We start from the raw sequence: 17,294 nt of genomic DNA on the forward strand, positions 1-17,294 counted from the left end.
TAATTTTTTTCATCTAAAAACTCATACGAGTTTACGAGTCTCGAGTTTAGAGTGAAAATAATGTGGTTACTGCGTTATCATGTTCATGTAGAGCCTAACCAGATTCAATTCAACTTATTTCAGTCCATACAATCATTCCTATTTAACTCTAAACACATGCCCATTCATCTATAAATGCACATCAGACCTACTTAACCACGTGAAACACCAAACAGTTTATAAAATATCCCAAAATAGAGTATTGACTGATCAGAGTAGGCATTTCATTGCATACATACAGGTTTATTCTTAATTCAAAATAACACGTTCCTAACAGAACAAGCATATATTGCATCACAAGGTTCCAGAATCACACATAATTCAAACTCTGCAGAGTAATTAGGTAACCACAAATTACTACCTCTATGCTATTTCTTGTTTTAGACCAGTATGTTACTATCACAAATGTTACTTGATATTATAAAAGCAAGGAAGAGCACAAAATGATGAAGTGCTTAACTTCTTTATCCGAAAACTATCTTTGGTGCACGCTTTTTAAGCAGAGATTGTTTGACTTCAGAATAAAATTTCCAGTCAGGATGAGCAGATGTAATAGGAAGTTGTCCAAACAGATGATCCTTCACATAAGAAGGAACATCACGAGCATTAGAAACAGCTTCCAGATACGAACACAGCTCACGTCTTGGATCTAGAATTACAACACAACAAAATTACAGAATGAACAAACCAATTATTTAGATATGAAACGTATATTCTTACCAAGTCCTCTATCAGTAACATCATTCACATCATAAGATTCAGGGAAAATTGCTGTATTATCCTGTATTCATGAACAAATATTACAATAGTCAAATCTTAATTCAAAAAGTTCAGTAAAAAAAACGAATTCCTTCTACTTACAGGATTGAGAAAAGCTTTGTAGGGTTTGTCATCAATCAGCAGAGTATTTGAGACATTAAAAGGCCCACTTTTCTTCGATTTTCCCCACATTTTATTGAATTCCTTGAAAAAAAGAGGCTTGGTACTTTTTTCCAAGGATTGGTACCCAGATTCAGTACAATGACATTGATCCTAAACAAGTTTACAAACCATTTATGAGAAAAAAAGAGACAAAAAGAATGACTACCTTAGTTAATCATGCAAAAAATATATATACTCACCAACTTAAATGAGATATTTTTTCTCATAGATCCAATGGCAATAGCTAATGCAGCCTCCATGTTATGTCTATTCACATAGGAAAAAATAGTACCATTAAAACATAAAAACGCAATAGGTTTAAAGGAAAAAAATATATATATAAAAAAGCATTCACTTACTCCATTGCAGAAGACCAAATGCCAATGTAACGGGTGAGAAAAATGAAAGTCTAACAAATGCTGAGCTGGATGTGGGGGACAGGTCTGTCATACCAGAAAATCATTTGGCAGGTGATCCACAAGGAAAAGGGAGTAGGAAAAGCATGAGGCGTAAGAGAGATAATATATTTATGAAGGATTACGTGCTCTAGGGGGATATGCGTGTGGTGTGTTCTCTCTAACCAATTATGTTATTCCCCTTCTTCTTACTGTACAATCTCTCCTTCTGAAATTCTTCTTCTATGAATGAACCAGGTTAATCCATTGTGAGATGGCTATTGGGATGCTTCCATTATTGGCTGAATACCTTTCACTATATTGTTCAGTTTCCTTTTGTTCACTATGAAATACCCATATCAAACCTCTGTCATATTTTGATTACAATAAAACTATCCATTCCAGAGTTTATTTTTAATTCATTCTCTGTTTCTATTGTGGGGTTGTTTTTGTTACTGTTTCATTGGTGCTTTCATTGACGCCATGGCTGAGAACACCCGTTTGAAGGACCTACAGGCAAAAGTACGTAGTCATTCCGATGAACTTCGCAAACTTATGGATCTTCTTGAAATTCGTGACAGGGAACAACGGGCTCATACTCAACAAGTTCAGGCTGATGCACAAGCTCGTATGGATCAACTTCAACAATCGTTAGAGTTAATCGTGAAATCGCAATCTCAGTTTCATGGTGCCACTTCGGGAGCAACTCCGTTGCAGGTTGCGCTACCGGTTAAGGACATATCCTTGGGATTCCCCCATTTCGATGGTCAATCATCAGTGTTAGAGTGGATTTTTAAGGCTGAAAAGTTCTTTAACTATCACCACACGCCGGATGCGGAGAGAGTCGAAATTGCTGCAATGCATTTCGAAAAAGATGTAGTGCCTTGGTTTCAAATGCTGCAAAGGTTATCTGCGGTGCAAACATGGACAGAATTGAAGCGCGCTTTGGAATCTCAGTTTGGACCCTCTCCTTTTGATTGTCCAATGGCAGAGCTCTTTAAATTAAGCCAAACTAGCACAGTTTCTGATTATTACTTGAAGTTTATGTCGTTGGCGAATAGATCCATGGGGTTATCTGATGAAGCTTTATTAAATTGTTTTTTGAGTGGATTAAATGCTGAGATTAGACGTGATGTGGTGGTTCAAACTCCTACTTCTTTGTTGCGAGCAGTAGCTTTGGCAAAGTTATACGAGGAACGATACTTCCCCACAGTTAAATTTAATCATGTGCCTGTTAGACGATATTCTCCATTGTCTTCAACGAGTTTGCATACGTCACAGCAACCTCTAAAATTTGGGGTTAAACCATCTCTTCCACCATTATTACCAAAACCTACAATTCCACCTTTGATCAATAGTAATGTCAGAAGAATTAGTCCAGCGGAAATGCAACTTCGCAGAGAAAAGGGATTATGTTATTTTTGTGATGACAAATTTACTTTTAACCACAAGTGTCCAAATAGACAGTACTTGTTTTTGAATTTGGAGGATGACTCGTTGGATCCTGATTATGAGCCGCCACCAGATATTGATCAGCAGGTTGTTAATGAAGATATTGCGATTGATGACCATCATTTATCTCTGAATGCTCTTAAAGGTGGAGTGGGGGTGGGTACAATTAGATTTTTAGCTTACATTGATAAGCTACCTGTTACGGTTTTGGTGGATGGAGGGAGTTCAGATAATTTTTTGCAACCTCGCCTAGCAAAATTCTTGAAGCTTCCGGTGGAACCAGCACCCATGTTCAAAGTCATGGTCGGCAATGGAAATTATATGGCAGCTGAGGGTTTCATTCAGAAATTGGCCCTCCATGCTCAAGGGCATTTATTTCACATACCTGTCTATTTACTTCCAATTTCAGGGGCTGATCTAATTCTGGGAGTTAACTGGTTGAAAACCTTAGGTCCCCATGTAGCCGATTATGAATCCTTGAATTTAAAATTTTTGTATCAAGGTAAATTTGTAACATTACAAGGAGATGTTGATTATGTTCCGCTGCAGGCTCAATTGCATCATATCCGCAGGATGGTCCACACAAATTCCATTGCCGAGGTTTATAGCATGCAAATGGTGGATACTAATGTGCACTCTTTGCCTTTGACAGAGTTACCATCTAATATAGACCCTGAAATTGCTTTACTGTTGCGCACTTATGCTTCTGTATTCCATACACCTTCCAATTTGCCTCCTCCTCGTGCACATGACCATTCTATTCCATTAATGGAAGGATCAACTCCGGTGAAGGTGAAACCATATCGCTATCCTCATAGTCAAAAAGAAGAGATTGAACGGCTTGTTACTGATATGCTTCAGGAAGGGATTATACAACCAAGTAAGAGCCCTTTTTCTTCACCAATTATACTTGTGAAAAAGAAAGATGGTTCTTGGCGAGTTTGCACTGATTATAGAGCATTGAATGCAATTACTATAAAGGACAGTTTTCCAATACCAACTGTGGATGAGCTGATTGATGAACTTTTTGGTGCCATGATTTTTTCTAAGTTAGATTTGAGATCAGGGTATCATCAAATCTTGTTGAACCCGCAGGATCGTTACAAAACCGCTTTTCGTACACATCATGGACATTTCGAATGGCTTGTCATGCCCTTTGGATTAACAAATGCTCCAGCCACTTTTCAAAGTCTTATGAATCATATTTTTCAAGGATTATTGAGAAAATTTGTTGTTTTTTTCGATGATATCCTTGTATATAGTTCTTCATTCAAGGACCATGTGTATCATTTAGAGGTGGTTTTGAAGATTTTACAGCAGCACCAGTTGTATGCACGGTTTTCCAAATGTTCATTTGGCGTTGAAGAAATTGATTATCTTGGTCACACCATTTCTGGATCTGGGGTTGCCATGGATGATAACAAGGTAGAAGCTGTCAAATTGTGGCCACGACCCAGTAACTTGAAACAACTGCGTGGGTTCCTTGGTTTCACTAGGTATTACCGGCGATTTGTTAAAGGGTATGCCCAAATAGCTGCTCCACTAACAGAATTGTTGAAGAAAAATGCCTTTAAATGGATTGAAGCAGCAACCATGGCCTTTATCCAATTGAAGGAAGCACTCACTACAGCACCGGTCTTGGCACTACTAAATTTTTCGGTTCCTTTTGTTCTGGAAACAGATGCTTCTGGGTTGGGGGTAGGAGCAGTTTTAAGTCAAGGTAATCATCCCGTTGCTTATTTCTCTAAGAAATTGTCTACGAGAATGCAAAAGCAGTCTGCATATACTCGAGAATTTTACGCGATCACCGAGGCCTTGGCCAAATTTCGACATTATTTGTTGGGCCACAAGTTTATTATTCAAACAGATCAAAAGAGCTTAAAGGAATTAGTAGAGCAACGTTTGCAGACTCCGGAACAGCAACAATGGTTACCAAAGTTTTTGGGTTTTGATTTTACAATCCAATATAAACCGGGAAAAGAGAATGTTCCCGCCGATGCATTATCTAGAAGTATTATGATGGCATGGTCAGAACCAACTAGTCAATGGCTAAAAAAGGTGGCTGCAGTATCTCAACAGGATAGACGGTTGAAGGATTTATATGATCAGTGTTTGGCTGATAAGTTGAAGTCTCCAGAATATTTAATCAAGGATGGATTATTGATTTGGAAGGGTCGTATAATGCTGCCAGAGGATGATGATATTATCAATCAGGTGCTCTTGGAATTTCATTCTTCCAAGATCGGAGGACATGCTGGAGTTGCCAAAACAATGGCTAGAATTTCTTCCCAATTTTTTTGGCCTGCCATGCAACAGAGGATTAGAAAATTTGTGCGGGAATGCCAAATTTGCCAACAAGCTAAAGTACAGCAAGCTTTACCTGCGGGGTTATTACAGCCCTTGCCAATTCCATTACATGTGTGGGATGACATAGCAATGGATTTCATTACTTGCTTGCCCTTGTCACATGGGTTTTCCACAATTATGGTAGTAGTTGACCGACTTTCCAAGTTTGGTCATTTCATTCCACTTAAGGCACAATATACAAGTAAGACAGTTGCTGAAGTTTTTATTAACAACATAGTTAAGCTGTATGGTATCCCTCGTTCCATAGTCTCTGACAGGGACAGAGTTTTCATTAGTTCATTTTGGCAACATCTTTTCAAAGCTCAAGGTACTACACTTGCTATGAGTTCCTCATACCATCCACAGTCAGATGGACAGACCGAGGTTTTGAATAAAACATTAGAAATGTATCTTCGATGTTTCGTTTTTGAAAATCCAAAAGGATGGTATTATATGCTTCCTTGGGCTCAATTTTGGTACAATTCTTCCTTGCACCAGAGTATTGGTATGTCCCCTTTCAAGGATTTATATGGGAGAGACCCTCCAACGGTTATAAGGTATGAAATTGCTTCTACAGATCCTGTTTCTGTACAAGATATGCTACAAGCTCGTGATACACTCCTGCAGCAATTGAAAACAAATCTACTTAAGGCTTAACAGTATATGAAACAACAAGCTGATAAAAGACGAAGGGATATACACTTTGCAGTAGGAGAATTGGTCTTAGTCAAACTACAACCTTATAGACAACATTCTGTTGCTTTAAGGAAAAATCAGAAATTAAGTATGCGGTATTTTGGTCCGTTTGAAGTGGTGGAAAAAATTGGAAATGTTGCTTATAGACTTAGGTTGCCTACTACTGCAAGAATTCACCCTGTGTTCCATGTCTCCTTGCTTAAGGCTTTTCAGGGTAATCCTTCACGAACTTATTTGCCTTTGCCTTTGACTACCACTGATATTGGTCCAGTTGTTCATCCTTTGAAAATTTTGGAATCTAGAACCATTATACGACAGTCTCAACTGATTCCTCAAATTTTAATTCAATGGGATTCCTTGGATACCACTGATGCCACTTGGGAGGATGTAGCTGAGATACAACAGTCTTTTCCAGAATTCAACCTTGAGGACAAGGTTCAATGGGAGGAGTATTGTAACGGGTGAGAAAAATGAAAGTCTAACAAATGCTGAGCTGGATGTGGGGGACAGGTCTGTCATACCAGAAAATCATTTGGCAGGTGATCCACAAGGAAAAGGGAGCAGGAAAAGCATGAGGCGTAAGAGAGAGAATATATTTATGAAGGATTACGTGCTCTAAGGGGATATGCGTGTGGTATGTTCTCTCTGACCAATTCTGTTATTCCCCTTCTTCTTACTGTACAATCTCTCCTTCTGAAATTCTTCTTCTATGAATGAACCAGGTTAATCCATTGTGAGATGGCTATTGGGATGCTTCCATTATTGGCTGAATACATTTCACTATATTGTTCAATTTCCTTTTGTTCACTATGAAATACCCATATCAGACCTCTGTCATATTTTGATTACAATAAAACTATCCATTCCAGAGTTTATTTTTAATTCATTCTCTGTTTCTATTGTAATTTCATAAACTCTTCACAAAAAGGTCTCTTGAAAACTACAATAATAATCATGTTTAGATTGTTCACTAAAAATGATATGAACAACTTGTACATTTAAAGTAACTGGTGTGATTGATAATATTACATAGGTTTGAAGTTGTATATTTACATACCAAGGAAACTTCCATAGACCCCATCAGGGGAGCGAGACATTGATACCTTACATAGATCACGACGATGAACCCTATGCATCAGTAAGCCATTAAGGTTCATAACAAGCAACTTCTTCCGTGGTCCCAGGTTCAGTTTCTCAAAAGGAAGCTTCAGTTCTGTCACAGAATCCTGTTTTTCATGTTCACCTTTAGGCTCAATAACCTTGTTCTTTCCTCTCATATTTCCAGACATGATTTTTCAGTTTAAACTTGGGGACACAAACCATTTGCAATCACTGTTCTTGATTTATAGAGTTGAAAACATGGCTGTTCGTATTCCAAAATATTCTTCATTTGGAAATATAAAACTCAAGTGGAAGACATGGGTGCAAAAAGAAATATCCTTTGGACTTTTAAAATGTACAATTGGAAGCCCAACCCAATAACACTCTCAGAGAAGATTTTGAAGTGTTTACTATTTGTACTCGCTTTACTAGATTTATAGATGTGGAAACATGATTTTTCTTATTCCGATGTCCATGAATTGAATGATGAACATTAAACTCATTCAATTCTATTTACCCTTTTTTTATTTTGGAAATCTAAGCATACTCTCTCCGATGTATTGCATTGCACGTCTTAAAACGACAATGGATTCCAATGTACTATGGTACTTTAAACTTGGTGAATTAAAATAGAAAAAATAATACTTTTACACCACTTAAAAAATTGAACCCACTTCATAATTCTCTTTAATAGTAATATAATAACGTATCTCGACCTTCAATCTTAGAATTTATTATATTTCAAACTTTATTTATACATAAACTTGTGAATATAAATGTAAAAAAATAATAATTTATTCTAGCTCACCTTAACTTTCATCAATACAAGTGTTTAGAATTACTATACTTTTATTAACTAAACATATTGCTTCTCATATATCGTGCTTTTCATTTTTTGTTACCTTTTCTTTAACTATTATTTAATTTAATTTTAAATTTAATAATTTATATATTTTATAAAATTTATCAAATTAAAAAATTTAAAATAATATATCTTAATTATAATTAATAATTTTCCTATTAATTACAAAAGCTTTATATCTTTAATTTATTCGTATAAAAAAACCTTAATTATTAACAATAAACAATATTTAGTGTATAATTTAATGGATTTAATTGTAATTTACAAATTATGTTGTTGATATTATAATTATAATAATAGTAATAATAATAATAATTATTATTATTATTATTATTATTATTATTTTAAGACATGTCGAGTAGATATGATTTTCATGAGAATAAATATTAAAATTTGAAGTTAAGGTTATTATGTAAATTGGAAATCTAAATCGTAGTTTTATTTTATAAATTTCGTAATCTTTTTAAACTTTTTTTTTCTCTTATTGCCATCTATCTAATATTTTGACTTCATTTATAACCTTTCTCCCAATTAGAAGTCTCTTTTGTAGAATATAATAGAGATGAGAGGAAAGTCTATTCATATCAAACTTTGTTTTAGAATAAATATTGTTTTCCACCAAATCTAAGAAGTTATCGTTCATTATATGGTTTGTGTGAGATGGTTATAAGTCTAACACATAAGATTTAAATCATTACATTAACCTCTAAGCAAGTTAAAGTCATATAAAAGTGAAGTTATTATAAATACACATGTTAATACAATTCAAAAGATTAATCGTTTTCATCTTTAAAAAAAATATTTAAAACTATTAAGAATTTTTGTAATTATTAAATTTATTGACGAATTTTAGAATTTAAAAATTATTTATTAATATTTTTTTCAATAATTAATCCATTAAGATTCATTAATAAATTAGAATTTATAATATTGACGGATATTTTTGTTAGTAATTTATCTGACGATCAATTCCATTGATATAATGTTATTGATAATTTATAATTTCTATTATCAAATAATTCTTTTATTGATAAAATGAGTAACAAAATTTTCATCTTTTTACATAGTAAGGAGAGACGAGTGGAATAAGGGAATAAAGAAGAAGAAAAGATATGTCAACGTATGATGATAGTGGTTGGAGTTAGAGCAAGAGAAAGAGAAAAAAAGAAGAAAGGTAAGGAAGATAAAGAGTCAAAGACAACAATGCGTTGAAAAAAAATTAGAAAATAAAAAAGATAAATAAAGAAGAAAACAGAAAAGAAAAAACTCAATCGTGACATTTACCAATAATTTTATCGATGACCACCAATAATTTTATCGATGACCACCAATAATTTTATCGATGACTAAATGTATTAATAATTATCAATAAATTTACATTTATCAATAACAATCAATAAATTTCAAGATCCATCGATAAAACTCAATTTATTAACAAGTTTTTGTTATTATCAACAAATTATATTAATTAATAATATATAATTTTATTGTATTGTAAGTAAAATTGATTTTAATATAAAAAACTCAACCATGGAGTAGGTAAGAATAAATAGAAAACTAAAAATGATATATATACATATATTGGTATTCAATTCTATTTTCAAAGCCACAAACATTTCTAAAATACATTCAAAATGTTATTATATTTGTAAAATTACTAATTAAGATTAGAAAAAAAGTCACTGAATGATATATTGTTTTAATTTTGATAATATATTTTTAGGTGTGCAGAGATTGAGAGCAACAGATAAGAAAAAGAATAGCATAAGCATGAATGTCGAAGGCGGTTAAATGGATCTAGGATTTGTTGAAGTTTTAAGGATATAAATAATTAGTTGGAGGTGAGCTTTCTATTACATTTGGGAACATGAACTGAACTGAAAACTTGCGATTGAAGAACTTTGAAGTTTGAACGGTTGAAGACTTGAAGTATAAAAAAGGACGTGTTGGGGGTGACGGTCTTCGGTTGGAGATGTTACGGAATTTTCAATGTGGTTGCACTGTCATCTTATGCTTCCCATCAAACTTCACTAATGGAAAATTCTTAAATGGACCAAAACGCTGTCACTCATTGGATTGCAGAAGCAATTAGCTTCTAAATGTTAATGATTGAACTGCAGCTGCCACGTTCATTTGCAACGCTTTCTTTCAACAAGGGCTCATTTTTAACCACGGAAAAGGAATTCGCCGCTATTTTTTATTGCTATCTTCCCACACATCGCATTCCAAATGCATTGTTCAAGCAGATACATGTCTTCCGATTACTCGGTTTTCAAGAAACGGAATCCTTGTCTTAACAAAGATCGTAAACATTCCTGTTTTCTTATGAAAAATTTATACATTTTTTCTTTCATAATACTTAATATAATATAAACTTAAACTTATTCATAGATTTCAAAAAAAAATTTATACGTTTTTTCTTCAAATACTTTATTACCAAAATGAATTATGATCTGAGCCACACAAAAAATGGATGAAATTGATACATTATATTTGGTTAATTGTTCCTTTATGTCTTAGGTACATAAGATTATCGAGGAAACTATCTGTTTTAATCATCACCATTAGGTTGATAACTAATCATAATCCGAGGTTGATTAATAGTAATGTTGTCACTATTTACGCTAATAAGTGGGTACTGATCTATTGCTATAACCTGTATGTTTTAAATATTTAAAATGTTTTAAAATATTTTGTATGAATAAGTTATATTTTTTTCTTAATTTAATTAGCTCGAGAATGATCTATAGGTCTCTAGACCAAACTTATTGTCAATTTTGTAAAAAAGAAAAATCACAACCCATTTTAAAAGGTGAGACTAAAATATTAGTTTTTTTAACTTAGTTTATAAAATCTTATAGTCAAGTCGGACAAAAAATCAGAACCAATTTTAAAAGGTCATACTAAAATATTAATTTTTTTAAAATCAGTTTATTAAAACCAGGTGGAATTGGGTTGAATCCTCTAAAATGTGTGCAAAAGTATGTTTATTACTTATACTAATAAATTTTGTATCACTATTAATTTGAAATTAGGAGATGTAAGTTTCTTGTTTGTCTTTTTTATTTTCTGAATCTATAATATTATCAGTGGAAGTCAAAATGAGCCATTTTAATCCATTTATGATTTTTTTTTTGAGTAATCTGCATTAGAAAAATATTTTTAGTTGAAAGTGAACAGCTATAGACGGTTTCCTATCGCATTGAAATTGTCCTAATTTATTATTTTTTTTAAAAAAACTATAAACTGGCTTTTATGTATAAAATTGTAATACGAATTTAGATATCCTTCCTTGAAAGTTCAAGTCGAAAAAACTACTTTCTTCTTATATTTAAATTTAAATACATTTATGCACATATTATTTTTTTTCTAAATATTATTTTAATTCTTATAAAAAATTTAATTATATTTCTATTTTTTATTTAATTCAATTTAATCTATAATTTTTTAAAATGATTCAATTATGTTATTTTCGTTAAATCTAAGTTGAGTAATTTGATATATAAATTTAAATATCAATATAATATAAATGACTTAATTTAATTATCTTAAAAAATCAGAAGATTAAATTGAATTAAATAAAATATAGGAATTCAATTAAATATTTTTATAAAAATTGGAGAATCAAAATAGGATTTTAATCTATTTCTTTATATATGTATTTTTAAAATATTGGTATTTCTTAGTATATACTCTTCTAAATTCGAGTAAAGATATATATATTTACTTTCAAATTATTTCAGGGTGTTTTTTATATATTTAAAATATATTAAAAGAACAACTAATGTCTCATATCTACTAAAGATGCGAGTATTACGTACGTTAAGTTGTCCTGCCCTCCTATATTGAAATATACACTCTTCTTCCCTAACAAATTAAATTATGACATTTCACTCTATTCTTAATTTTTTATATTAAAATTTCACATGTCTTTTTTAGAAAAATGCTATTACCAATAACATCTAAAAAATATATGCGATTATTACATTATTATAATAGTTTGTGGTCTTAGACGTACTTTATCTCTCTGAAGAAGAGATCCTGTATAAAAAAAATTGTTAACAATTAACCAGGAATTTTACAATTCTTTATATATATTCAAATACATTAAATTTAAATAGATCTAATTAAAAATTATTTCAATTGTCTTAGAGATATTTATAAGTTTTTTCTTGATTGATATTATTTTTATTTGATATCGAACATAACTATCTAAGTTGACGTTGATCAAAGCTATTTTTTTTTTATTTTTCTCATGTTTATTATTGGATTTTCTTTTATCAACATTTTTTATCAATGTTGAGTGAACATTTTTTTCAATTGACATTAATAGAAAAGAATCCTAATTAAGAAAGGTTGGCGTAACATCCTGATTATATAGAAAACATATATAATAAAAACGTCATCATGCATAATATAGAAAAGTAGTAAGGAGTAATTAGGATTAGAGTCATCTTCAAAATATCTTCAGAATTTAAAACTTAACATACTAGAGTGTTTTGAAAGATAAGAAAGCACTTAAATTATAATGAAACTAAGCAGCAACATTGTCTTCCTCCAAAGCCTGCTCCAGAGGCACTTTATCCGCCTCTGCTCACATCCAAGTGGATGATCATTGCAAAAGAAAATCATGCCTAAGCAAACACAAACACACAAGCAAGGGTGAGCTAGATATAAAAATCATGTTATAGCAGTCACAGAAAACATGCAAGTAAGACAGATACACTACACTACACAAACTTGACTTGTTGCACTTAAACTTGACTCGTTCAGACTAGAATGATTGTCGAGCTTTGGCGGGTTATGCACTCGTGGTGGCCTCTACTGCTTTGCAAAGCCATTGCCAATGGGTTTCACCCTACCACACTCACGAGGTTAGTCCGTTATCACTCACCTTGGGCCATACTGGAAGCACCCAAGACTAGGACCTCCTCACCACATGGATCAATCCTCACCACATGGATCAATCCTCTCTACTTGAGAATGAAAGACCATTGGAGTGTCAGGAAACCCCCAAAACTGAGCTACCATGCATTCAATCCAAACACTGAGGGCACCACCATGAATCCTCACCTTGAGGCCATGGAATTACGTCCATTACACATAGGGCACCACCATGTGACCTCCCTTGAGATCCATGGAATTACGTACATTACACATGCTTGTTACATTCAACCACCAAACATGTCTCATACATTCACATACTTTTAGTATAATAACATTACCACGATCATACTATGCACTTCAATCATTCTGCACACTTAATTCAAACCAAAACAAGAGCAAATGAGCTTGAACCGAACGCTATGAGCTTTGGCCGAGCACTGAGAGCTTTGGCCGAACGATATGAGCTATGGCTGAACACCTAGAGCTTTGGCCGAACACTTAGAACCTTGGCCGAATGCTTAGAGCCTTGGTTGAACGCTTAGAGCCTTGACCGAACACCTAAAGCCCTGGCCGAACACCTAGAGCCTTGACCGAACACCTAGAGCCTTAGCCGAATGCTATCAAGACCACCACTAAGACCGAACGTTACCTGATAATGCTAATTCTTACCATTATCTAAGCATCATTTTAGTAGCAAAATCAACTCTTCTTTAGCTTATTACTTGCTTAAATCCTCTCTTTTAATTAGTTTTAGTATTTATCTATATTTTGAGCTACATTATGTAAATAATACTCTAATCCCTTGTTTTTTTGATCTATTTCGATGTTAGGAAGATCCTCCATTACATTGAAGAGCCTTGGTGATCCAGGAAGTCATTGATTTAAAAGTCATTTTCGCTTAAGCGAGAATAATTTAGCTTAAGCGAGAATGACTATCTTCTCCAAGAAGTTTATTCTCGCTTAAGCGAGAATAATTTAGCTTAAGTGAGAATTCGGACAGTATATATACTCACGAGGCAGAAAGAAAAAAGGGTCTTTGGTTCTTTGGAGGCACAATTTCACGTCTGGAGCTCAGGGAGGGCGCGAGGAGCTTGTGGGAACATCTCCTCCTCTTCCTTTGGGTCTCCTTCTTCTTCCATCTTCCATGTTTGTAAGCTTTAGGATTCTCCATGGAAATGGAGAACCAGATTCATCTTGTTAGGGTTAGATGTAGCCTATGAACTCTTGTGTAATGAATGATTGTTTCGTATTATAAATGCCTTTTCTATCTATTACTAGTATTCTTGTTTCCGATCTTAAAGCTTGCATGTAATGGGAACGTTCATGACTTGATTTTGGGGTTTCATTGAGCCAGGGATGGGATATGAAATCTTGAACTGAAACAAGATTTCTTATGGGTCATTGAGCCAGGGATGTGATATGATTCACATGTTGTCTTAGATCCTAGTTCTTAATGCGGGTTTGCTTGTTAGATTGTCCAAGGGATTGGAGTTTGATAAGGAAAACCTAGGCTCTTTCACCTAAGGGATTAGGGCTAGAGTGTTTTAGTGGATTGACTTTAGTAAATTAATAGAGAGGAGATGAAATTGGTTATACACAAGAGTGCATTGGTGAAAACTAACCTTAGCAATGTCATTTCATACCATTTCTAGTCTTTTCCATTTCCAAGTGCCTTCAATACCAAAGTCCAACCTTGTAATTACTTGTGAATTTATCTTTTTGCACATATTCTTAAATGATGAGTTGTTCTTAAGTCTAGATGAGTTGTTAATCGCACAATTTTATAGTATTACGAGTCTCTTGGGAAAACGATACCTGGTCTTACCACGATTTATTACTTGAACGATTTGGTGCACTTGCCAAAGAGATTAAAAAGACCACCCACTAAGACCGAACGTTACCAAGACCACCCACTAAGACCGAACGCTACCTATGACCGAGCGCTACTTGAGACCGAGCACCATCAAGACCGAACGGTCAATTGCAGTGTTCTGCATAATTTTGCAGAATTATGTAGAATCATTACAGAACTCCCCTTGACTATTTTTAACCATTTTTATCAACTTCTAACACCCTTAATTCTTGTTTTATACTTAATTAAACTTATCTAAATGATTCTAAACATTCATACTACCATTCTAAAGTGATTAAGACTCAAATTCAACTCTAAAACACTAATTTTCCCAACTTAGGGATTCAAAATCCAATCCCACGGCTTTGCACCTAGTTTGATCAATTTAGTGACTAAAACAAGTCACATTATAGTGGTAAGACTGCCCCAACAACCCAGTTGCGCTTTAGACCCCAAATGCCTAAAATCACTACCTTACTTCCTCTCAAAGTGACCTAAAAACCACAAAACTCCAAATTTCTATCCAACCAAAAATATACCAGATTTCACACTTAAATCGCTTCCAATTGGTCAATTATAGAAATTCAAACCCATCCAAATCAATTCCAAACAGCTCAACACAGTTTCATGGATTTCACATATCAACACATACAATACAACATGCTCAAAACAAAATACAACTCCAAACAGTGCACCAATTTAGAATCCAATATATATACACTTCATGCAAGCAATTTAAAGAAGTATTCTAGCTTTTCTTACCTTAGGGTTTCACAACTAAGCTCACAACTTGATTCAAGAGTGCCCAACTCAAAGAGAGCCCAATCAAACCCTACAAACCACCCAATGGGTGATGGAACAACTATTTAGAACTAAGTTTGACAAAAATATGAAGGAAAAGGTTTTTAGGCACATGCCCTAAGTTCCCAAAAGAGGAGGAAAAAAGGGGAAACGACTTACCCGTTGAAGAACGAGAATCTAATCGAATGGTTGCGAAGCTCTCAACTCCGTGAACGAAAGAACACCACCTATTTATCAATGCAACGGTTGAAATTTGTGTAAGGATAAAGAAAATGTAGAGTAAGGTTAGGGAAAATAAGAGTTCTAGAAAGAGAAAGAAAAGTTGGCTACTGAACTCAGATTTTTTAAAGGTCTCATCTAAGATCATGATGTCCTTAGTTTCATGGGTCAGCTGCCTCAACATAAGACCCAAGTGCCCTATATTCTTAGGTCCTTACAGTTGGTAGGAAAAAAGTTTCTCAAATTATCTTCATTAAAATATTCCTTCCTCACACTAATAAAATTGAAAATAAATTAATCATGACAACTATTTATTATCCGATCAATGTAATTAGTGATATCATCCTTACTTATTTTATTCATTATTTTTAATGAAACTTTTTCCAGCCTATTTATAAAAATAAAAAAATACCCCTCAACATTTTGTAAGTTTTTTTTAAGTTAAGAAATACAATAAATTTGATTGATTTCAATAAAGTATTTATGATCGATTTTCTATTTTATCCTCTCTCTTTTTCATTTCTACTTCACAGTAAACATATGTGTAAATTAACCAAAGATTAAGTGAATGGTACGATATAAACAATAAAGAATAATTAATTGAACTTTGAAAATAACATTGATTATTTTAAAATGTTACAAAGGTGAAGGATATATGAAAATGTTTAAATATACATGATTTCTTAACAATAAAATGTAGTTGGAGCAATAAGTGATAAATTGACGGGAGAGGAGTTGAGTAATTACTCTAAAGCAAAGAAATGTATAATTCACTTCAAGAAAAAGAATATGAATAATATATTATTATATATGGCTACGCGTCAAGGATGAAAACGATTTTCCTTAGTTTATAATTAGACAAGATTGTTCATGGTTGGAAAAAGAAACTATCAGATTGGTTGAAGGAAACTGCATATTCATCTGAACTGATTGATCCAAAGCAGATAAACAAGTTTAACTCTCAAGTTTCAACAAATAAGCACTGTGGAGCATACGTACATGACAATAATCAATGAATCTTTCATCAGAGTATGAACACATTCTGGCTATGTATTCTATTGGAGTATTGCCTGTCACCAATCATGGGTAACAGTAACAACAATCATCACAAGAAGAATAATAATATTAACAAGAAAAAAAATATATTTATATGAATCTGGAAAAGCTTTGTCAATAAAGTAAAACCAAAAAATTGATCTTAGCTTAGCTGTTTGCATGATCTTTCACTGTTTTTCCTGCGAGCTTGTAGCACACCACATATGTCTATGCCACATGCCCGTCGTCTTGTCAATTTATCCAATTCGAATCACTTCTTTCTTATGCTTCTCTCAATTATCTTTTAGTACAAAACTAAGTTTACAACAATTATATATACACAGACATATATGGAACAAACCATTATTACAAAATTAAGTAAAAGTTAAAATAGTTGGCATGTGATAAAGCATCTTGTTTGTCAACTGAAAGATTAATAGAAATATCTAACACTGATTCAAACATGGCAACAATAATTCGATTTATGTATATTATACAGCAAAACAATGTTTTTTATTTAACACAACAATTAGTAAGCTTTCAGCTTTCATACTTCAAGCATTCATGTCGCTATTACATTGCTTTAGTATAATATAACAACAACTAGACTTGACTTCTTTTTTTTAACAAATTTCCCCTGTTATCGTCATTGGTCAAACGTGGTTAAATATTGTCCTCAATTATTGAA

The 17,294-nt window shown here is 33.1% G+C and overlaps 1 protein-coding gene across 1 annotated transcript; it reads right to left on the reverse strand.

Moving 5' to 3' along the window:
- Positions 1–503: 503 nt before the first annotated feature.
- LOC108322371 (uncharacterized) lies at positions 504–1,840 on the reverse strand. The gene is made up of 5 exons (XM_052872645.1): positions 1,812–1,840; positions 1,161–1,227; positions 901–1,071; positions 760–820; positions 504–688 (listed from the first exon to the last, which is right to left on the reverse strand). The coding sequence occupies exons 1-5, from the start codon at positions 1,838–1,840 to the stop codon at positions 504–506; spliced, it is 513 nt and encodes a 170-aa protein (XP_052728605.1).
- Positions 1,841–17,294: the final 15,454 nt, after the last annotated feature.

Source organism: Vigna angularis, chromosome 2, assembly GCF_016808095.1.
Source record: "Vigna angularis cultivar LongXiaoDou No.4 chromosome 2, ASM1680809v1, whole genome shotgun sequence".
NCBI lineage: Eukaryota > Viridiplantae > Streptophyta > Magnoliopsida > Fabales > Fabaceae > Vigna > Vigna angularis.